The sequence below is a fragment of the Pithys albifrons genome, chromosome 20 (genome assembly GCF_047495875.1).
Source record: "Pithys albifrons albifrons isolate INPA30051 chromosome 20, PitAlb_v1, whole genome shotgun sequence".
Taxonomy (NCBI): Eukaryota; Metazoa; Chordata; class Aves; order Passeriformes; family Thamnophilidae; genus Pithys; species Pithys albifrons.
Window position 1 is genome coordinate 9,883,608 of NC_092477.1, and position 22,870 is coordinate 9,906,477.

The 22,870-nt window shown below is 47.5% G+C and overlaps 1 protein-coding gene across 2 annotated transcripts in view; it reads right to left on the minus strand.

Annotated features, from left to right (window-relative positions):
• VAV2 (vav guanine nucleotide exchange factor 2) overlaps window positions 1-22,870 on the minus strand; it is a 130,575-nt gene that overhangs the window by 17,669 nt on the left and 90,036 nt on the right. For both annotated transcript variants that reach the window (XM_071574692.1, XM_071574691.1), the window contains exons 4-11: window positions 19,152-19,220; window positions 9,996-10,098; window positions 7,688-7,786; window positions 6,176-6,244; window positions 5,478-5,578; window positions 2,297-2,396; window positions 895-990; window positions 119-187 (exon numbers count right to left, since the gene is read on the minus strand). In XM_071574692.1, the coding sequence (XP_071430793.1) occupies window positions 119-187; window positions 895-990; window positions 2,297-2,396; window positions 5,478-5,578; window positions 6,176-6,244; window positions 7,688-7,786; window positions 9,996-10,098; window positions 19,152-19,220 (706 nt within the window). The remainder of the gene's footprint in view (window positions 1-118; window positions 188-894; window positions 991-2,296; window positions 2,397-5,477; window positions 5,579-6,175; window positions 6,245-7,687; window positions 7,787-9,995; window positions 10,099-19,151; window positions 19,221-22,870) is intronic.

The window sequence follows — 22,870 nt, forward strand, 5'->3', positions numbered from 1 at the left end:
CTCAGGCTCTAAGCATAGTTTTCCCATCTCTCTTTTTGTTTTACAGAGCAGAGGGGTCCCAGGCTCTGCTGCACCCCAAGCCCAGCACAGCCACACCACCACTCCCATCCTTCTGTACCTGCATCGCCTCCAGAGCCTCCTTCAGCTGTTGCTTCTCTGGTCGGTCTGAGGAATGGCTGAGCAGCTCCTGAAAAAATTACAAATAAATAAAAATACAGAGTTTGGATGTGCTAGGAAAACTGTGGAGACCCCACCTGCACGAGAAAGGCTCTGAACACAGGCACCTGCCTGAATGGTGGCAGAGATGCCAGTGTGGTGACAGGGATGCCAGGGAGGTGGCAGGGATGCCAGGGAGGTGGCAGGGACGGCTGGAAGGTGGCAGGGACGGCAGGGAGGTGGCAGGGACGGCAGGGAGGTGGCAGGGATGCCAGGGAGGTGGCAGGGACGGCTGGAAGGTGGCAGGGACGGCTGGAAGGTGACAGGGATGCCAGGGTGGTGGCAGAGATGGCAGGGAGGTGGCAGAGATGCCTGGGCAGGCGGCTGTGGCTGTAGGACGGGGAACATGCCAAGTGGCTGGTGCTTGAGAGATCTGTTACACAGAGTTGACGGGAGGAATTTCACACATAATCAGATTATATGCAAGCTTATTTTATATTCATTAACTGCCTCTTGTGGCTAACAAGTGCAGAATTACCGTAGGTCACCGTACTTTAAGAGACGGCACAAATATTATTATGTCGTGCTAAGTAGCTCTAGTAATTATTTCATTTGATGGGGGAAAAAAACCCAAACTTCTCTCTGCATTTGGCAATGATTCACTCTTCACTCAAACAGCTGAAAGATGTTACAGTGAGGGTGGCAGCTGGAGGGAAATGCCAGTGCTGAAAAACTTACTTTCAACAGGAGATGATATTTCAAAACTCTTTGCATTGGAACCACCAGCAGATCTTGCAATTTAAATTTCCCATCCTGGACCTTTAGTGTGCATTCCTAGCAAAGAGATCAATAAATTAGCCAGGGAATACAACGGCTCCCCCAGAAAAAGCCTCCTATGTCTTGTGGTTGTTCATTTGCCTTCTGTAAACTCAGCTCTGATGCCCACAGGCTCATGGGCTCTGCAGGCACTCAGCCAGGGCTGGGGCTCCCACTATGGAGGTTATCAAGGAATTAAACAGAGGCTGGACCTTACAATACAGACATTCTCATGCAACTGAGCTACTCCAGCTTAATGAGATGCTGCTCATTAGGGGAGCACACGGATGCTCCAGACCTGGGGAAATGTCAAATGAAACACATTAGCGTCACCCACCTCCTGGCTGGGCTGAACTAATGTGTTTTATTTGTGAGGGGCTGGCAGGGAGCACGCAGCCAGTGGCTCTGGTGTGGCTGGTGAACATTAAGTCATTAAGATGAGCTAATGTAGTCACAGGAAGTTTTGCCATCATTGTCTTCACCCAGACCCATTTAAACAACATGATTCAGCTGCCTGAGACCCTCTTTGTGCCCCGCTGGAGATGCCATAAGGGAGGGAGAGAGAGAAAAGAAGCACAGGAGCAACTGGATACTAGAGACACTGGCTTGATCCAAGACCCAGAGAACATGTTTTAAACAATTCTTAAATACAGTTTTATCCCTAAATTGGGTTTACATGGAAAATCAAAGAGTGTTTGTGGAACGTGAGGTAACGTACACAGACAGCCCAGCAAATTCCGATTAGCATCGAGACCAAAGCAGGAATTAAAGCTGGGTGAAAAACAGCAGCTCAAACAATGCATCCCTTCTGGGGCTCCTTTGATTCACTTAATATCTGGATCAGTCCCTATTTACACTAAGCCTTTATGCTGGGGAAAGAGGACGGGGCAGTAATCCGGGTGCTCGCCTGGGGACTTTGGGTTTGCCTCTGATGGTCCCTGATGCTGTTGGTGACCTTGGAAAAACATGTGGCTCCCAGTCTGGGGATGCCTGGGGCCTTTGGGTCTCCCTGCATGAGTCAAAGAGGAACTTGTCTCAGTCAGTCCAGCTTAACTGGCTTATTTTAACTTGGATAAACTCAGAGCGGAAGGACAGACCATGTGTCTGGTGAGGTGATGAAGGGGCAAACAGGGGATCAGGACAAGATAACCCCCAGCTTTACACCCTCTCTGGGCAGCACAGACTCACCCCCACACTTCCCTCTCCTCTTTTGCTAAATCAAACATTCCCAACACAGCATTCTTGGCTACAACAAGGTCTTCCAAAACCCGTGACTAGCGGGGTGGGGGCAGCACTCTGCCTGCCATGTCCACTGCCCACTCACCTCCACTTTCTGCCGGACATCCTCCCTGTTGGCGAGGAGGTGGTTGAGGGTGTTCTGGGCATACTCCATGTGGCTGCAGTACTTGCCATAAATCAGCAACCTGCAGAGGGGGAAATCAGAGATCAGACTAGAAACACTTGCTGGCAGTTACAAAAGATATATATATATACATGTAAACAGTGAAAGGACAAGGCAAAGAGCTATTCCTCCATATAACTCTTAGCAAAGTATTAACACCCTGTTACTCTGTGGCTTTATAACACTTAAATCTTCAACATTTAAGTATTTAGAAGTTTCCAGAGTTGAAGCCCATGGGATGATTCAGCTCATGATGAGCAGGAGGGGTCACATGGGCAGCGGACTCTCTTTTTGGAGCTACAATGGCTCATCCCTCCTCTCCTGTCAACCTGGTCTAGTGGAAGGTCCTTGCCCACAGCAGGGGGCTGCAACTGAATGAGCTTTAAGGTCCCTTTCAACCCAAACCACTCTGTGATTCCGTGATGATTCTACAACATATTTTAGGAAGCTTGTTGCTTCTTGCAGGATGTGCCACAGAGACCTAGAGATCAAGAGACTGGTTAATTGGGAAAAGAAGGTTGTCACAGCCTTTGGAAACACAGTGAAGCTCTGTACAGACATCCCAGGCTATACATTTAAACACCTGACAAAACAGAGCAGTTTTGCCGTGGATTTCCCCCTTTTGCTCACTTCACTCATTAATCCTGCATGACAGGTTTGGGTTTTCTCCCCCTTCCTGGCCGCTCACTGCTCTGCTGCTGATAAGACACATATTCCATCACGCACTACAACTCATCCATTATTTCAGGGCCTCATCTCTCGATGGAGATGACCTGGGATCACCTGACCCAGCGTCGCTCCGTAAACATGGGACTCTCAGACCCCAGCAGGGAACTGAATAGAGAGATTTATGGAGCCACAGTCTCCGGCAAAGCCACAGCCAATACAGATTATTCTTCTGCCTTTTCCCCTTGACAACTTTTGAACGTGCACAAAAATATCTACCTTGCCAGCACTGGAGCTTCAAAGAGGCTTCAGGAGCATAAATTCAAACCTCTGGCTTTCAGAGAAAGAGATTTACAAACTATTTCCTTAAAAAAAATACCTGCAAAGCAGGGGAGCAATACATCATATTTCCGGAATGTCTCCAAGGATGTGTAGGGAAGCGAGAGCTATTTTTCATGGATATATTTGATGAAGGAAGGTCTTACATATAAGGACCAAGCAGGGACTCTGGAGGTCCTTGTTCCCTTCTTGGTGAGGCAACACTGTCACCCCAGTGAACTCACTTTCTCCTCCTGCACATCCATTCCTTTAATGTAAAATGTGGAATGTCGTCTTTCCTAATGTAGGAATGAACTCTGCATATTTAGATCAGGTTGATCCAAAATCTTCACCCCTGAAAATCTGGTTTTGGGGTCTTCTCCAAGTCAAAGCTCCTGTTAAATGGCAGTTTCCCACAGCACTGAGGTACCCAAGATCCCCATGGACTGAACACAGCTCTAGATCCACCACCACCACCTCACAGCTCTCAATCTGCCTCCTTCAGTCCCATCTTTTCAAGCCTTTTAGGTCCTTCAAGAAGTTGCTTCCAAACTCCCTTAAAAACTGGGTCATTTTGTTCACCCACCTGCATGGAACTCACCAGCTCCAAGTGCTCTCTGAGCTCTCCCATCAGCACATTAACAACAAAAAACATTTATTTAAAGGTTCAAAAACAAGCTTCATGCTCCTGCACAGCCATGGGATCTCCCTTGGCAGCAGTGCCAGCTCTGTGACTCCTCCCATGCCCATTCCCTGCTCCCTGCTTGCACAGCTCTGTCAGGGGATGGCACCAGCATGCACGGAGCTGAGCCAGAAATTAGGAGATCAGAATCACCCAAGAGAGTTTTATGAGTATTATTAAATTATTTGCATTCTTCTTTGGAAACTTTTTTTATTTAATCCAGAAAAAAATGCCCTTTGTAAAAAGAGACCCTGAGGATGATGAAATACCTGACCTTACAGTGTGTTATTAATGCAGATGGTATTCCTGGAGTTATTGACTTCTGAGGGGCATTTCTGTGTCTAGACACTGGTTTAATCACAGTGAGAGAACACTCTGGCACAATTCCACAATGAATCACCCTTTGACTAGTATTAAGAATATTAAAAGCCTTTTTTAACCTTATCTTTGTGTTCTGGGGGGCTTCTGCTTGTAACTGCCAAAACACAGAATCTGTTCTGTTTGTGAACACAACCTTCACATTTATTCATCGTGCAAAGGGTGTGGGACAAGAGCGGTGCCAAAGAGGTGACTTTCTGGAGTGAGGAACCACTTTGATCTAACCAGAACCAAGTCTCCCCTGCACAGGAGTCATCCCACCACATCACAGGCTCTCAGAGCCCCACTGCTGCTTGCAGGAGACCACACTAAACCCTTGAAGCTGAGTGAGGTTTCATTCCATTCCAGGTCACCACAATGGTAGCATTCCCATCTTTATCCCCTCTGACATGTCACTGTAAACACATTGTATATTCAGTCTCCCATGAGATGCTGAGCCCAGAAAAATCCAGGTGCAGCCAGGGGCTTGCAGGAACAAGGACTCACAGGAGCCACAGGACTGAGCCTCTGCCCTGGGCAACCTGACATGGTTGTGGCTGAATTTGGCTGCTTAAGTGTCAGCACCAAATGATGTTTCAGCTCCTTCAGAACATTTAGACACAGAGGACACAAATCTGCTGTGACAGGGATTTCTAGAATCATGGAGTCTATAAGGCTGAAAAAGCCCTCTAAGACCATGGAGTCCAACCATTAACCCAGAACTGCCAAGGCCACCACTGACCCATGTCCCTGAGCACCACAGTTACATGTTTTTGAACAGTTCCAGAGATGGTGAATCCAGCACTTCCCTGGGCACCTTGCTCCAGTGCTTGACAACCCTTTCAGTGAAGAAACTGTCCCTAATATCCAAACTAAACCTTCCCTGGTGGAACTTAAGTCTGCTTGCTCCTGTCATGTCACTTGTTACTTGGGAGTAAAGACAGATCCCTACTTGACTACAACTTCCTTTCAGGTAGCAGTAGAGAGTGAGAAGGTAGAGAGCAACAGAGAGCTCTGCTCAAATCTTGAAGATGAGCCCTGCAAATATTAACCCAAATCTGAAGCCTGGGTTTCCTTTACCTCTCTTTGAATTCCAGAAACACTTTTGCCAAGCTGCTTCCTCCAGACATCATAGAGACATCGATGGCTCTCAGGAAACTGAAGTGCACTTTAATTAGGTCCTAAAACAAAGAAACAGTCAATACTTTAAACACATTCAAAGCAAGTGGGCAAACACAGCCTCAAGAAATGCACATTCACTACTTCATCAGGCAGATTTTTACCCTTTTAGCTGTTTTTAGAAGTCATTGTAGTGGGATGCAGCCCTGAATGGCCTGGAATACAGGGGTGTAGTTCCATCAGAGCTTACACAGTGATAAATCCCCCAGGATGGGGAGGGAGGAGAAGATGGGAGGCAAGGTGCTGAGGAGACACCAGGTTCTGATCCAGATCCTGGGAAAGTCAGCCTAGAAATAATTCCCTTCAATCACAATGTGCACAAATAATCTCAATCAGCTAAACCCCACAGCCTCAGCTTTGGAACATCCACTGGATAGAATTGTTTTCTTACCTAGAGTTCATATAATCCCCAAATCTAAAATTGAGTGTTAAAGAATATCTCCTAAACCTGTTCAAGCTCCACAGCACAGGAAGGGCTGAACCTCTACAGGTGAATGCACAAATCTAAGGGGAAATGGGAAAACCTTTTCTTAAGCAGGGAGAGGGCTGAGCTGCCATGAAAAGAACAAAGATTTAAGCCACAAAGTCCATGCTGTTACCTCTAAATTGATAAAAATAGCTTCCATGTCTTGGGGAGTCAGTACCAGCCTCAGGGGGTTCATATAATTCTGCAAGAGGGAAATGGAAAAGGAATTGAAATACCAGAGAGGAGGGAACAAGAGAGGGTTTGTGCAAAGGAGGTGATTTTTTCTGCTTCACCAGTTGAATTTACCTGGGCAAGGAAAAGCCAGATTTTAATAAGTTTAAGCACTTGCAAAGGCAGAGAACAACCAGGGATCGAAGTGGGAGGCAGGAATCCCTATAGGAGCATCATCCTCTGAGCTCCCCTTGGCTCCCATGGCACTTCCAGGCTCGGGAAGGTGCAAGACCCCAACCATGGGTGGGTGCAGACCCATCCCCTGCTAAACCCACGGGAGGGGGGTTAAATGCACTCAGCTGCTTCCCCTCCATGCAGTCCTTGGCTGCACCAAGGCATCTTTCCAGCTCTTTATCTCACTAGAATTTTGCCCTTGAAAACACACCATTGATGTGATTACATCAGAAATGCCTCTCTGAACAAATACATATTAATAGAAATATCTACATGACTTGTAACCAGAAAAAACTCCCTTGATACAACACACCAAAGAGAGAACCCTCTACCCATAAGACTGCCAGAACCTGCTAAGTCTTCACAAGCCTTTTTAATTGATACCAAAGCAATAATTTAACTCTTCCTTTAGACTGAATCAGGGGCCTGTGGCTTTTTCCATGGAAAAAGGGTTATTCACATAAATGATGTGTATGTTGGGACATTTTCCTGGAAAATGGGAAACATAATTCCATCGTGCCGGTTTTGTTCTCAGCTTCTTTGTGGGAACTTTCAGCAGACAGAGGGAAATAATTGCAAAAGGGGAGGAAACAAAAGCATTAGGGTGATTAGAAAAGGCAGCTTGATTTTTCACTATTGTTCTTCATTCCTGCTGCTTCCCTTGGAGCAGAAACCACCTCCAGGCTCCCACCGCAGACACGACTTCACCGTCTTGATGAGGTGTTCACTTTTATTTTTATTTAAAAGAAAGGCACAACAATAATTTATCAAAACCAATTAAAACCCGCGAATTTAAGCAGCAGTGTGTTACTTTTAATCCAATTAGCTTCAATCACAAGTCAGCACAGCTTCAGCACTTTTGAAAAGCACCCGGAATAAAGAAATTATTCCGTAGCAATCAGAGTGATAAGATATCTGCAAACACGGCTCTTATCAGCAAGCCTGGCCTGGCTGAGTGAGGAACCAGAGCCTCTTACCCCAGGGTAGGGGGTTTTCAGCCTATTTCCAATCTGCAGCAATCAGAAGAAATATGCTGGTTGGCTCCTACAGTTACAGGCTGCACATTCGTGCTTGTCAGCCTGGGTTTTTTGGATCTCCCTTCTCTCCAATTTCACATGTGAATGCATCGATCCTGCCTCCTCACATCTGCCAGCTCTCAGAGCAAGAGCTGACACGATTATTGCGAGATCAAGGGCTGATGGGGAAGGCCATAGTATGGAAAAGGTGGCTCAGTTCTTACCTTTTCGATATCTTCAAGTGTTTTGTAGTATTTGGCCTCAGTTTCTTGGATTTCTAGCAAACAGCAATTTCTTTTGTCATCTTCTGTCATTCCCATTTTCTAGAAAAAGGATAAATAACTCATGGTCAGAGTTACAGGTGGCCCAGGAACCTGCTGATCCAGTTCAGCCTTCAGAGACAGAAAACAAGCACAAGTTTGGAAAGTTGGGAGAGTACCACTACTGGTTTATGTTAAAGGGAACTATTTTTATGTAAAAAATATAAGAAGGAACCCTGGCCATATTATTAAATACATTTCAACATGGCAAGCATGACATCTTTGCATTTATTATAACCACATCACCAAAGACTATCAGCTAAAGAAGAATAATAACAGATAAAGCCCGAGTTTCCCCATTTTTCTTTGCCTAAGATGAAACTCACAACAGAGCCTAAGTGGGTCATAAATAATATGTTAGATTTATACAAATCCCTGGGCAGGGTTGCCAATTCTCATTATTTTAGGTCAAATCTGATAAAACCCCAGCTCCTGGAGTCACTTCTCTTGCTCCAACATCTGTAAAGCTGAGAACACGTGTTGGGAGCTGCTGCACTTGGCAAGGTAGGCTCAGAATTTGGGAGGTGATTCAGTGATGGGGTTTTATGGATCATGCACAGGAACAGAACCCACAGCTCAGACCTCTCAGTTGTATCAAACCCAGTATTTTAATCAATGCATCTTACCTGCATATATCTAATCTGAAGCATGCAGAAATACAAGAAGCCATTAGCATTACACACTTGCTATTGCAACAAATCTCACCAAAAAAATCAATGTTTTGGCAGATATGTGGGTGTTCATATTAAAAATAGACTCTTTTGCTCAGGGAAGGGGAGGGAAAGGGAGTCAGAGCCCTTCATTTCATCACTGCTCAGCAGAAAACATGAAACATCATAGAGAGAACAACAAAAAATTGACAATTCCACTGACTCTAATCCTGTTACTACCTGGCTGTTGGAGCTCCCCCTTTTTTTGCCATTTATGCAAGGAATTCCTACCAAAACCTTCCCAAGGGGATGTTCTTGGGCCAAATGGCTTCTGCAGCTGATGGCAACGTGCTAAAAACACCAGTGGCCAACGAGCTGTGCTGACTACAGCATTGCTACCAGCGTCCTAAACAGCTCCAAAACACTTTGGCAGGATCACTGGGAATATTTTGTGCCCAACTCCTTCATCCACACAGGATTTCAGTGTGCAGGGAGCTCCTCTGGCTGTAGACAAGGTGTGAAGGGATGAAATGCCTCAAACACCCTCATCATGGTCTTTGTACCACTGTAGCGGGTCTGGCTCAGCCACATCTCCTGCTCCAGGGATTTAATTGATCAGTGAACTTGTCCATTGATCCTGCTTTGTTAGGGGGGTATGTACTGTTTGCACTAGGAGAGTAATTAGAGTTTGAACAAAGCCTGGGGGTGGTAGATATTGGAGGGTGGGAGAAAATTTGGAAGGTCACACTCTGGAGAAGGTCTCTTCCAGCTCTGCACCAGCAGAAGCCAGAGCAGTGCTGGGGACACAGGCAGTGAGGGTGGCTGTGGGCACCTCTGGGGAGGTGCAAGGGCCACCAGCACCTCCTTGGCTCATCCATGGAGTGGGATATTTACACCAGAGCCCTTGGAAGTTAATGCATATCTCTCCATGAGGCTGTACATACCTCAACACTCAGGTCTCCCCATCATCAACAGGTTTTCAGAGGTGACAAAGGGGGGTGATTGCTTATCCTTAAAGCCACATGGGTCCCTGCTGCCCCAGAGAGCTGCACTGTAAACATCTCCCTGCTCTGAGACACCCAGGTCGGACCAGCAGCAGCCACAAACAAGTGCTGGATGCCCCCCCCACAGATCTGTCAGCGCTCACCCCAATTGAAAAATACCAGTGGCAGACACAGCACATCTGGCTGTTGGAGCAGGGAGAGCTTCTGCACTCCCCCTCCCCAAAAGGGCTGGAGTGACACACTCTGCCTTGGCTCAGCAGCAAACTGCTATTTTTAGCTTATCTTTTAGGGTTTATTACATCTCCCTTTCCCCTCCTCCTCCTCCCTGAACTCCTTCAGATGACAGGATGGGCTGGGAAACTCCTCAGAGAATCCCCTCTGGGCCAGTGCCCTCCCAGCTTCACTTATTTTTACCACTCACAAGGCAGGTTGGTTTCGAGGAGCAATGCAGAGTGATTCACTCCCCTGCAGCATCACCTGCCACTGGCAGACAGTTCTTCATTTAATTAAATCCCCTCCCATCAAGGTGTAGCTTTAAAAACGCAGATGAACTGTTACCATGGGCTGCTGAACTTCCACTCTGATGATATCTTCATAGATATCATCGCCTTCATCTTCGCAGGGGACGCAGTCATAAATGTCCTCCCCCAGATCGTGTTCACTGGAACGAGAAGGAGAAAAATTCAGTGATAATAACAAGGGGCTGTTCACTGTCACTTGATCAGGCAAATCAACAACAGGGGGGAGAACCACAGTAAGAAAATTCTCCTGGCCCACAGCACTCATGTGCTCTGTCCATGCTCCCTGTTTTTCCCGGATCACTGCCTGCTGCACATCTCTTTCCGCTTGCTGGAGGCTGGAAAAGGCAAAACGCTGCTCGACACAAGCAGGGATCTGAGCCCCGTGCCAAGCGTGCCTGCAGTGCCCACTCCACCACGGGCTGCCAGCTCTGCCCTTGCAGAGCTTTTGCTCGGTGCTAATCGGCCCAGCCGAGTCAGACCTGCAAGCCAAGCACCCAGTGGGACCATCTGCACCTCCAGTGTGACCAGGTCCAGCTCCACCTGCCCCCAAAGCTCCACTTTAGGACCACGAGCAGGTCTTGCATCAGTGACTTTAAGTATATTATACTCAGAGAATGCCCTTTGCAGGTTGGATTTTGGTCTGTTTAAGGCACTGTATTCACTCTTGATCCAATTTTGCTTTTTCTCACTAAAAGGCTTCCTTCACACCAAAAATCCATCCCTCCTCCCAGTCAGGGCTGAAAACTGCCATGGGAGCCCACATCCATTCAAAGCAGGAGCAGATACTAAACAATCATCTGATGGCTCTGTATAGTAGGTAGAAGCATCCCAGTCCTGATGAACACACCCCTTGGGCTGTACAGGACCCACAGCAGTGCCTGGACCAGGTACCTGCCTCCAGCCTTGGGCATCACATCCAGATTTAAAAGCACTGCATCCAGTTCCTCTGGGAGATGCACTAACTCCTACAAACACCAATTCCTGTCCTGATGGACAACTGGGTGATTTTTAATCCAGCATTTCCCAGAGGAATAGGAGACTCTTCTAAACACCATAAGGCACCATCACTGGATGCTGAGCTGGGTAAGACTCAGCCTTAATGCTGAGCAGAGGCCAACAATATTATTTACATTAGACAGAAATTAAGCAGCAAAATGTCACATTTTCAGAACTGGCCCCATCACTTTGGAGCTGGCCCTGCACACACACACTTCAAAAGCATCACCAAGATGAAGAGCCCAATCTGTATTAAAGGTGTTTGGTAATTAATTGTCATCTAAGCCTTCACACCCCTCCCAGGGGCTCCTCAGTCTTAGAATACTTTTAAAAATTCAACCCATAATAAACACCAATTAACAATAATAATTTTAGTGCTTAGATCTACAGGTGCTGATTGCTAACGGCTCCCACTGAAGTCAATCCCAAAGGATCAGGACAGTGTGAAATACTGGAATATCAAACAGCCCTCGCATATTTTACGAGCTGTGTCTTTCAACAGGAGTATTAATTACACACAAATATATTTAGGTGTAAAGCTGTGCTCAAACTGTGACACTCAACATCTCTATATTATATACCAGGGAGCAGCAGAGCACATCTGCCTGCAAAACTGGGCTTTATTTCTCTGCTAAATACAGTCCTGTCTATTTTTACAAACAGATTTATTTAATAAAAGTTTGGGGATTTTAAATAAATACACTGGCTTGATGTATCCATCCCATTCTCCCAGAGTGATGCATTGCAGCTGCTGCAATAATGCCCACTAATAGCTGGTGATCCATCTTCCCCTTCCCAGGCGTCGCCGTCACCGTTATTATCTGTACCAATATTTATATTCTCGGCTCCAGTCCTTATCCAGAGCGAGTCACTCCCAGATCCTGATTAATCTTCCCGCACCTCTCGAATTGCTGGCTGTCTCTCCATACATCATTTCCCTGGCTCGAGGGTCGTTAGGAACGTATGGTTGGGTTAATATTGTGAGCACGAACCCGCCTGGGTGTGACACGACCAGGCAAGTGCTGCGGTGACGCTGCTGCTGGAGCACAGCCTGTTTGGCATCATGGATGCTCATCACCACCCATGGGAGTGCTCTGGAACAGCTCTGGGCTACACGCAGAAGAAAAAGAGGCACCCTGATGTGTCCCTATGACTTTGAGCATCACCTGGACCTCCTCTTCACATGCCTACACAAGCAGGTGCAACATCCAACCCTCAGATACCAGCACAGCCCATCCCCAGCCTGTTGCTTCTGTTCCCAGACTGGACAAGTTCTCCTTTTCTACCTTTCCAGGAGCCATGAGCTCTGGACTGTGGTGTGAGCATGCATTAGGATACCACTGAAAGAAACGCAGGTGGCAGCATGAGATGCTGAAGGGGTTTTGCTCAATCACAAGTTTCCTGGACCAAGCCTGGGGAAGGATGGGTGCCTCATGGACCTGGCCCAGCCTGGACCTACCCAGAGCTCCTTCGGGTCACTGGGAAAGGGGCAGGAATGCCTACCAGGGATCAACACTGCAGATGTGCCCACAGAACTGCCAACAGCCACATGACATGAACACTGCACCTATCACATGGGGTCACATCCTGACATCACCTCACAATTCCCACTGCAATAAAGAAGGCGCTGAGCTCCACCGCTCCACTCCTTCCTGCTCACTGACACCAGTACAAGCCCTTCCCAACTCTGATTTCTGACCTCAGGCAGAAAATAGGAACAAATCCCTTGTCCTGGGGCCATCTAGAAAGAAACCTCCACTTTAGAGCTTTGGGGAGAGGCACTAGAGATGCCCAAACCCAACAGCCGTGGTGGTATTAAAACCATACCTTTGTCCAGCAGACTCTTATTTATTAAAACACATTCCTAGTACATCTCTGAGAAACACCAGAGGCTGCCAGTTTTATGGAGAGCAGTAAACCGTGTGGATTAACCTCTCCTGGAGCACACTGTGAGCAGCCAAGCTCCTACGGTGCTGTACGGCTGTTGACATCGCTGCTTTGCACATATTGATTTTCATCAGTCTCCACATTGTGTCTGTCAGAGTTGAAAATACACACCCCTCCCGCTGCTGAAACAGGGAACAGGCATTGGGGTGATTTTAGCCAGTGGCAACCTAAGGACATACTAAATTCAGGCAATAAATTCGGCATCCCAAGCATGTCATGACTAGATGGAACAACTTGAGCAAGGAAAGCCAGATCTTCACCTCGTTCTTCACAAAGAAAAGCAATTTACTCCTTCAATAAAAGCAGCAGAGTCTGCAAGTTACCCATGGGTATCAGAGCCTATGATCTACTGCCTGGATTAGGAGATTCATTGACAGCTCTGGGTTTAGGAAAGGGATTTTATCCGCCCTTCAGAGTTAACGCCAGCATTTGCAATTACTGTTATTAGGATGGATGTAACCAGCTTTGGGATGGCAGCATCTTGCTGAGCCAGAAAAAGCTCACTCAAAGTAAAAAAAAGAATGAAGCTTTTCATATCTAAGGCAATTTCAGGCAAAAACAATGCTTTTGGCTGAGCTCTGCCTCCCTGGCAATGCCCACTCTGTATGAACACTCTCCCAGGCAGGCAGCAGCCGTGCCAAGGAGCAGCTCCCATAACAGAGGGACTGATGCCAGGATGCTGCCTTGGAGTGAGGGACAAACGTGGATACAGAGGGAGCAAGTTCACAGAATCACAGAACCATTTGGGTTGGAGAGGACCTAAAAAACCACCTTGTTCCAATGCCCTGCCATGGGCAGGGCAATCTTCCACTAGATCAGGTTGCTCTGAGCCCCATCCAACCTGGCCTTGAGCACTTCCAGAATGCAAAAGCTGAGTTACTCTGAGGAAGAACGTCACTGCCCTGGGTGAAGACACTGGTCCTGCTGTTCTCACCACTGGGAACCAGCCCTCCAGAGCTCAAGCACTGTGTCAAAACGGTGGACACAGTTTGCAACTGGGCTTTGGGAGAAGATGAGCTCCAGACCAGACTGTCCACACCAGGGAGTGGGTGCAGACAGTCCATGATGGCCCAATAAGTAGCATGTAGCAGGTTCACTATGCTAAAGGAATGCTGCACATCACCTTGGCAATGACAGCATGGATGAGGGTAAGTGGGAAAGCTCTGATGGACATGAGGGCCACTGAAGAACCTCTTCACCCACAAAAGCTGCTCTGGGAAGTTGATGAGTTTGTACCAGTCCCAAGAATGCAGGGACAAGTCCTCAGGCCAAATCCACCACACCAAAACCCTAGTCCAAACCACACTGATGAAAGAGCCAGAACCACCAGGAACATCAAAAGAAAGTGAAAGAGAGGACAGAAGGAGCTAAAGTAAGACAACCAAGAAATAAACCCAAATTTCCAGCCCTGTGGCCAAGGTTAAGAGCCAGAAGAGCTCAGAGTCACCACTGGATCCAGGCTGAAAATGCATTTGCAGGGTCTCTGAGACAGCTGCCCAGCAACTGCAAGGCTCCAGTCTGCCCCAGTAATCCTCCACTTTCTCATTCTTACTCTGCACTTACAGCTATAAATAGACAGTTCATACAACCAACCTCCTCATTCATGGACTCCATCAGACAAGGACAAGCAGAGTCCTTTATTTGCAGCACATCTGGCAGGCTTAAGTTTAAGGGTGAAGGAGTACAAGATGTACAGTTGCTGAACTCAAGATCTTGCAAGGTTTAATCACCCAGATTGTACTTGGATGGAGACACTTGTCTGGAAATAGCAAGAGAAGCCTTTTGCCACCTATTCTACTTTGGTCTTACATTCCCCATTCAAAGTGAGACATTATGATCCCAAGAAGGAGCCTCACACAGTTATAGCAACTAATATGATCCTAGAAAAGGCACAAATAGGACATATAAAGATCAATATGGATTACAAGTGCTATGGCTCAAGTGCCCTGTATCACAGAGCCATTTATTTAATGGGCTGGCGTGCGTGGTCTGTCCAACACAGCAGAAATAATGAGAAAAGTGGCAGCTAACTTATCATCTTACCTTGGCTCCTCTATTCATTACTTTCTTTTAATGCACTTGAGAAATTCTGCTGATCATATCACAATTTTGGAAGATATGAGGGGGCAACACTGGTGACAGCAGTGAAAGCAACAGAAACTTCAGCAAGAAGCTGTTGGCAGGAGGGAGGTTGTTGGCAGAGGCTGTGCTCCAAAGAGATGCATCACTTGAGAAATTGGGGCTGGGCAGATCATCTTCCCCCCTTTTCTAGGATGAAGAGTTTGGGAATACAGCACTATCCCCAATACATTTTTTAGGGACAAATCCCCAGTGAACTGCAGCTCAAAACAAAAGCAGGGAACATCAACATCAATATGTGGGATGAAGCTCCCCAGGGGCAGACACCAGCTCCAGTGTAGGGTTTGGTAGGGACCTGCTTTGCCTAAAACACTTACTGGGTCTATTTTGTAACACTACAACTTCTCTCCTCAAAACATCCAAGAGAGAAAATAAAGGTAAAAGTTATGCAAATTAAACATTTCACATCAAACCATTCACAGCATTTCTGCTTGACTCTGAATTCTTCAAATAGCCAACAAGCAACCCCAAACCAGCCCTATGTGTAATCCACCCAAGCTTGCTGGGCTTCATGCCAGTGCAGAGGGACAGTGCCATGAAGTGGAGAAGGTTCATCATAAAGAAGGTTCTGGTGCTGTAAAGAGGACCAGGATTAATCACTCTCATAAATTTAATGAGACAAAATAACTGGAGAGAGCTTAAGTGGCAGTAAAGAAAATTTAGGTTAAATGTTAAGTATAACTCTAAGGTACCAGGATGGTCTGGGGCAGCTGAAAGAGCCATCAAGAGGGATGGAAAAGCAGTTGGCGAGGAAGAAGCTAAGCAGTAAGGTGGATAATTGCCTACTGCCACCAGTGCCCAGCAGCCACATCCGTGTGGGAAGCAGCGGCTCCCATCCCTGCAGACCTGTGGGAGCATCCTCAGGACAGGGGTTGCCTTGATTTTGGGGGCACAGACCCAGCGAATGAGCCCACGTGTTGTTCTTGCAAAGCCCAGCTCGTTTTGTGGACAAATCCCCCCGGAGTGGGTGCAGCCCTGGGCTCTGCCATTAGGGCCGGCTGAAATAAATCAGGCAGCAGAGGACAATTGTCCCTTTACTGCTCCTCCCAGTATTGATCAGGCTCCACTTGCATCCGGCTGGCCCTCGCCATCTGCCCAGGCTGCTGCAAGCTGCCATCTGGCCCATGGCAAAGCAAACCGAGGGGCCAGCAGGCTGAAAACAGGGAATTTGAGAACTTCCTAGCTCCCCTGATAGCCTTTTAGTTTCCCTTCCCCTTTCCATCACCAATTGTTCTTTTTTCTTTTAAACTAAATAGCCGTTTCCAGGCAATTATGTGCCTTGATCTGCTGGCTGGCTGAGCCAGTGCTGGGGAGCTGCCTGGAGCCCTGACTGATCTCTGCAACACCCCAAAGGTGAAAGAACAATGGGGTCATCAAGGTTTAAACCTCCTTTATGTACACCTGCACCCTGCAGCCGCCCTGTACTCCCACAGAACTTGTTCCTTCAGCCCACATAAATGTCCTGGTGGCACTGCCATTGATTCTCTCCAGATCCAGCACTGGCTTTTGCCCCCAGCTGCCAGGGCTCCTCTGCACTGCGAGGGCCATCAGGATGAAGGTTCTCACTCTTCAGAGCATTGTGGGAACAGTGGGGACAAAGCTTGGTTCTTTCTGCTTCCCAAATCAACACCTCCATCACAAATACATTCATATTTTGAATGCTTTGCACAGCAGAAATTCTGAACTGGGGAACAAAAAACTGCTCCATTTAAGTACTTAGAAGTTGAAATAAAGCATTTTGACATTCTCCAAAAAAACCTTTTACCAGTACCCAAAATATCTTGTTAAAGCTCAGTATCTATCCTGAGCTTTTTATTCCAGCAACACAATGTACAAAGAGAGCTCCCTTTGAGAGACTCCCTTCACCCAGGAGTGAGCTGGGGGTGCAGAGCACACCAGGGCTGTCACTCCTCACCCACACCTTGGCCCTTTGAGGCCAGCACGGACAGCAGGCTGGGACCTTGAGATGACACATATGGTGGCTTTACGCGCAGGACTCTAGCAGTTCTTTCCACACATTGGGTTGTTTCACTGCTTGCTGTGAAAATCATTTCCTCGCCTCCAATAAAGGATTTCGTATGCACTTGGATCTTCCCAAGGCTGCTGATCATCAGCAATATTAAAGGCAAAGATGCTGGATGGACTGAATCACTCCCAGCTCATGAATGATGCCCTTGTTCAGCTGTTTGGAGATCAGCAGGAGCTAAGAAAGAGCTTTCTCAGGCAGTCCCACAGTCTGCCAGCGCCCAGCAGCGGTGCCCAGTACGCACCATTGTGACCAGCAAAATCCCAGTCAAAGTTTCCTTGTCAAAGGGAGAAAGGGGGACTATTGCTGATGTGCTCCAGGCAGCTGGAGCAGCAACACTCATGCAAAGGGCTCTCTGGGGCATTTCTGGGGGTTTCACAGCTCTGGGTGAATTCTGTCTCCATTTCATAGGTTGTGTTTCCATGCACAATTTGGCTGCACAGGGAGGGCAGATCTGGATGAAGAAATCGGTGCAATAACCCCAGTGTTGATTTACACATACCCTTCCCCACCACTCTTTACTTAAGATTTAAAGAAGAGGATTTTGCAAAGAATGGGAAAAAGGGAAAAGTTAAAAGTTGAAGAAGGTCTGGGACAGAACAGGGCAATAAATACAAATAAACCTCCAAGTCACCTCAGCTTGGGCACCCAAGCCACTCTCATCGAGGGACAAACTAAAGCCAGGACTGAGGAACAGTCTGGGAAATTGCACCTGAAAATGCTGCGGGAGCTGCACCATTGGCAGCAAAGCAGTTAAAGCTGGGAACCCACTTCCAACACCAAATAACCTTCTCCAGGCTCTGAGCATACCATCCCACAACTCCCGTTTCTAGCAGAGCACTTCCATCCCCACCAGCACTTGTGTGTGAGTTCCCACACAAACCTCTCTCCAATTAAAAGCACGTCTATGTGTGAGAAGCAGGAATTTTAAAACCCTCTATGAAAAGGATTTTGAGAACTTTAGGAGAGGGGGCGGAAAAAATGTTATTCTTGAAAGGATCCCTTTATAACTTAAAATGATATTAAACTGTAGCTGTCAGGAGCCAACAGCAAGCAGGGAATTCCAGGGTACTCCATTCACTCCACTAGTAATTCATGATTTACTTTTGTAATAACAGAAGCCACAAGGAACTCACTGGATTAAGGAGTCTTATTATTTATGTTGTGGAACAATAATATTTAACTGCATAAAGCCACATATCCACCCATACAGCCCATCCCTCCATACCAAACAGGCTGCTCTTCATAAGCAAACCCTTGGATGGGAATGCTGCCATCGAATTCCAATAGTGCCCACATTTGACCATATATGTTGTAGTTCAAGGTTGACTCTAAAAGCCTGTTATATCATCACCATGGGCAGCAAAACACAGACACAAGATAAACAGAGACAGAAACACACCAGCAGCATCACCCCACATCCCACCACACCACCACCAAGGACAGGCATGATGTGGCCCCTGTGAAGGGCCTGTGGCTCCATCCCTGGAAATGTCCAGGTTAGAACAGGGCTTGGAACAACCTGGTCTAGTGGAGGGTGTGCCTGCCTATGGCAGGGGGCGTGGAACAAGATGGTCTTTAAGGTCCCTTTGAACCCGAACTATTCTATGATTGCCCTGGGGACAGCAAGGGTGGTCCAAGAATCATCCATGGGGGACACAGATCCATGTGCCAGCACCTACACAGCCTAACACATGCCATGGGGAGAACCAGCACTGTTAGCAATGGGCACACCACTCCCAGCAAGTGACTTGGCTTGGGTTTAGTCAGCTCAGAGGATAAATTATGTCTCAGGGTTTTGCAGCTAATGATGGAATTTAGAAAGGGGAGGGGATCCCATGGACTTGGTCCCCTTCACCCCCCACCAAGCCCCTTGTAAATTCAACCTGATTAAAAGTGATGTCTCCCAGGGCTCTACATGGGAAAAGATGGACTATTGTCAGAGCACAAAAATCTCCTGGCAAAAGGATCAAAGCAGCCAGCCCAGCTCTCTGAGCCCTGCTGTCAAATTTTATCTGCCTTTGGAAATACACTGCAACTTTTCCCTTTCTGTGTCCCCTCCCGTGAGAAGATGAGGCCACTCACTCTGCCAGCTCCTCCAAGCTCCGATACACATCATCATCATTTTCCGTGGTCTCCTCCGATGGGAAGGGCCTGGGGAAGGAAAGGAATGACAGCGTTATTGGTGCCTCACCCCTCGCAGCAGATGCCCTGAACTCAGCCCAGCCCTGAGCATCCCGCTGAGCGGAGGGTGTTTCGGAACAAAATATTCACTGCAAACCCATTTTTTCCTATTGAGGTATTGGCTCCCAGGATGACACAATCTCTGCTGCTTCCCACAGGCAGCACTGGCATGGCAGGACAAGAAACCAGGTGGTGAGGATGGCTGAGCACAACTGGGCCCCAAAATGAGGAGCTGCATCATCTGAAAGTACCTCAGAAGCCCCATGGCTGAGCTGCTGCTCCTGCTGTGCTGGTGCTGCAGAAACAACCCAGAAATCTAATTCAGGCCCGGTGCTGGACTTGTTAAAATGGAGAAACACCTTCTCCTCCAGCTTTGATGGAGCTTTCCTACCTGTGAGCTCCTGTCCTGCTCAGCCAGACATGGCTGGACACTGTGCTCTTCCCAACAGTGTTTCCCACTGCTGCAAACAGCTGATCCCACTGGAATGAGTGAGTTCTGATGAACCCTGGGCTTCCTCATCTTAACAACTTTGTGACAGCTGAAAAAAGTTAAACCCCTGGGGATGAGGGAAAGGACACCAAAAAGGCAAAAGAAAGGGGGGAGAAAGCACATTAAAAGAGCAAGGGAGAGAGTGGGGGGAATACAAGAATTCCTTGGCTCGTTCTGAAGTAATAACCAAATAATGTATGAAGGAGATGAAAAACACTGTTTTAATTAAACCCAATGTATTATTGCTGGCACAGGGCCAGGGTGGGCTGTGGCTCTGCTGGGGCTGGATCCACCTTGTGGCTACGGCTGTGCCGGGCTGGGGGTCCTCAAGGGCACAGCCAGCCTTGCTCCAGCCCCAGTACAGGGACACGGATGGGTGGCAGTGGGGCAGCTTGTTCCACCCGCCCTGGGCATTGTGGAGAAGGCAGGTGGAGTCTCCCGGGCTACAAGCCACACAGGATGGGATGCTGATGCTGTGTTGGAGCAAAACTGGATACATGTGAACTTGTAACTGCCCTCAAGAGCAATTTCCTCCTCTTCCCTCCCACCTTCCTCATTTCATGATAGATTGCCTCTCCTGAAAGATTTAATACATGGCCTGGTTAGCCCCCAAATTTGCTATTTTTGGATCCTTTCTCTAGCATTAATTTGCTTTCTCTTCTCTGCTACACTTTACCCTTCCTTCAGAGAGCAGCCTCAGACCAAGCATTTTGAAATAGTGCTGAAACTTGCAGCGAGTTCAATTAAAACCCTGAGCAGGTGGTGAGGCCAGAGGGAAAAGAGTCCTGATGACCTCAGCCACGGAGCAGGATGATTCCACACTACACCAGCTATCACAGTTGTCATGCCTTTGTGAGAGGTGCAAACCTACGGGAAACAAGGAGCACCCAAGGCTGGTGTGTCCAGCCCTGCCCATGTGCAAAGGGGCAGCACAACAGGGAGGAAAGTGGGAGGTGGAAGAGCAGGTAGGGCTCTACTTGCTCTCACAGTCTCATGGCAAGACAGGTGCTATTGGGGGATCATCCCAAAACACCAACATCTGGCACAAACAATTGCCCAGGCAGCTGTGAGATGCAGGGAGATGCCCATTTTGGAGGGCAGCTTCAAAGGCGAAAGGTGTCATTTGAGACCAGAGGCACCCAGGAGCTTTACAAAACATGCATTTCCTCACCCCTGCTTGTCCCCTGGGGATTACTGACAAATACAAAAGCCATGTGAAGCTCAAGCAAAAAAGCCACCAGCTCTTCCTGCACATGATGCAGATGGGAACAAGTCTTGGACTTCAGCCCTGGTGGGCAAAGGGATAGATATGGCAGTCACTGCTGCAGGGGATTAGAGCACACAGCTCCAGCAAGAAAGGAAAACTCACAGGTGACCTCTCTTTACAACACCACTTGTTAAAATAATAATAAAAAGAAATCCACCACAAGGCATGACCTCCTTTCTTTCACATGCATCTTCTGCTCTTAATCTCTGACTGTTTCCTTCCCCAGTGCTCACCATGCCAGAAAGAAAGAAGTAAAAGAGCAATAAAGAATATTAAAATCACATACACACACTTTCAACCGTAAATCTAGGCCTGAGGTGTAATTGGTTCCTGTGATAAACCCCCCCATGTAAGACAAGGAGACAGCAAAGGGAGAAAAATATTTTCTAATGAGAGTTTCACGGGGACACAGCTCTGCTGGCCCTCCCAGCTTCACCTTGCCCGTCAGTAAAGCACCAGAGTGAAAGTCAGGGCAGGGGAGGAATTAATAACCTGTATCCCCACAAAAGCAGCTAATGGCTAAATAAGGATGCAGAGAAGGCAATTAGAAGGAAAGTCACACTGAGGTGAGGATTACTAAATGGACCATCTAAAATCTGGAGCTGAAGGATGGCTTTTTGGAGAGAGCCTTGGGTCTGCCCTTTGTGCTGCTCTCAGCTGCATTGCTTTGCAGAGGCTCCCCATATCCCCACATCACTGCTGTGGGAGCAGAGCTGCCCTCTCTCCCCTGCTCCAAAACAGGGTGCCAGCCCCCAGGATGCAGGATGTCACACAGGGTGAGACCATGGGATGGTCCTTGCCCTTCCCCAGAAGTTCTATGTGCAACAACACAATTTAATGTAGCCCTACTAAGAGCCCCCCAACAACAAATGTGTTGTTTGGGACCAATCTGCATGTCATTTTTTGAGGGGAGGGGGTGGGGTGGGAAGTGAGTAAAACATTGAAAGTCAAGAGGTCTAAAACCTACTGATTCCCTGGGAAATTCTTATAGACCTCCAGCCATGTCACAACCTCTTATGTAAAATTAAAAGCTATGGCTGGGAATGGCCAACAGTAACGAGTATTCTGAGTCCACTGAAATCCAACAGGTTTGAAAAGATCCCAGTTTATTAAAATTCATTCGAAAATGTCTCTAATTTCATATCTTTAGTTAAGTAGCAGATTTTATTTTTCACTCCACCATCATGCAAAACCACCTGCTGAGCCATTCATCCTCCCAGCCTGTGCCTGGGCTGCTGCGAGCCCGATCCTGCTCAGATGAAGAGTGAAAGCCCCAGCGACATCAAACAGCACCAGAACAGGCTCTTAGAGATAATAAACCTCCCAGAGTAGACTCCTTCACAGACAAACCCCACAGCATTCTACAGCATCACTTCCAGAGATCAAAGAGGAGAAGCAAAGTGGGATTGATCTGATGTATTTGTTTTAGAGCCTAAAAGAGAAGAAAAGACCAAGTAATTTGTTATGGAGTTTAGAGTGAGCTTTGCCTCTGGAGGACAAGACTTACAGCAGATGATGGTTCTTGACATGCGATGCAAAGCACCCCCTTGATCTTACAAAACATTTTGGCTACTTTGTGCATTGCACATGCACAGCACAGAGCACCCTGCAAACACAAGGAAAGGCAGGAGCAATCCACAGCCACTGCACATCACACAGGGGGATAATCAATCAATATTTCATGAGGCACCTAATGCAAAAAACCCTCCCTAGCTCTCAGGTTGCCCCATGATCCATCCCACGCTGCAGCCTCATCATCCACTCCCGCACAGTAAATCTCTCTGTGGGGAGAAGGAGCAGCTCCACACACTGCCTGGCTGCTCTCTCCTCTGAATTATTTAACGGGAAGAGCCAGGTAGGCTG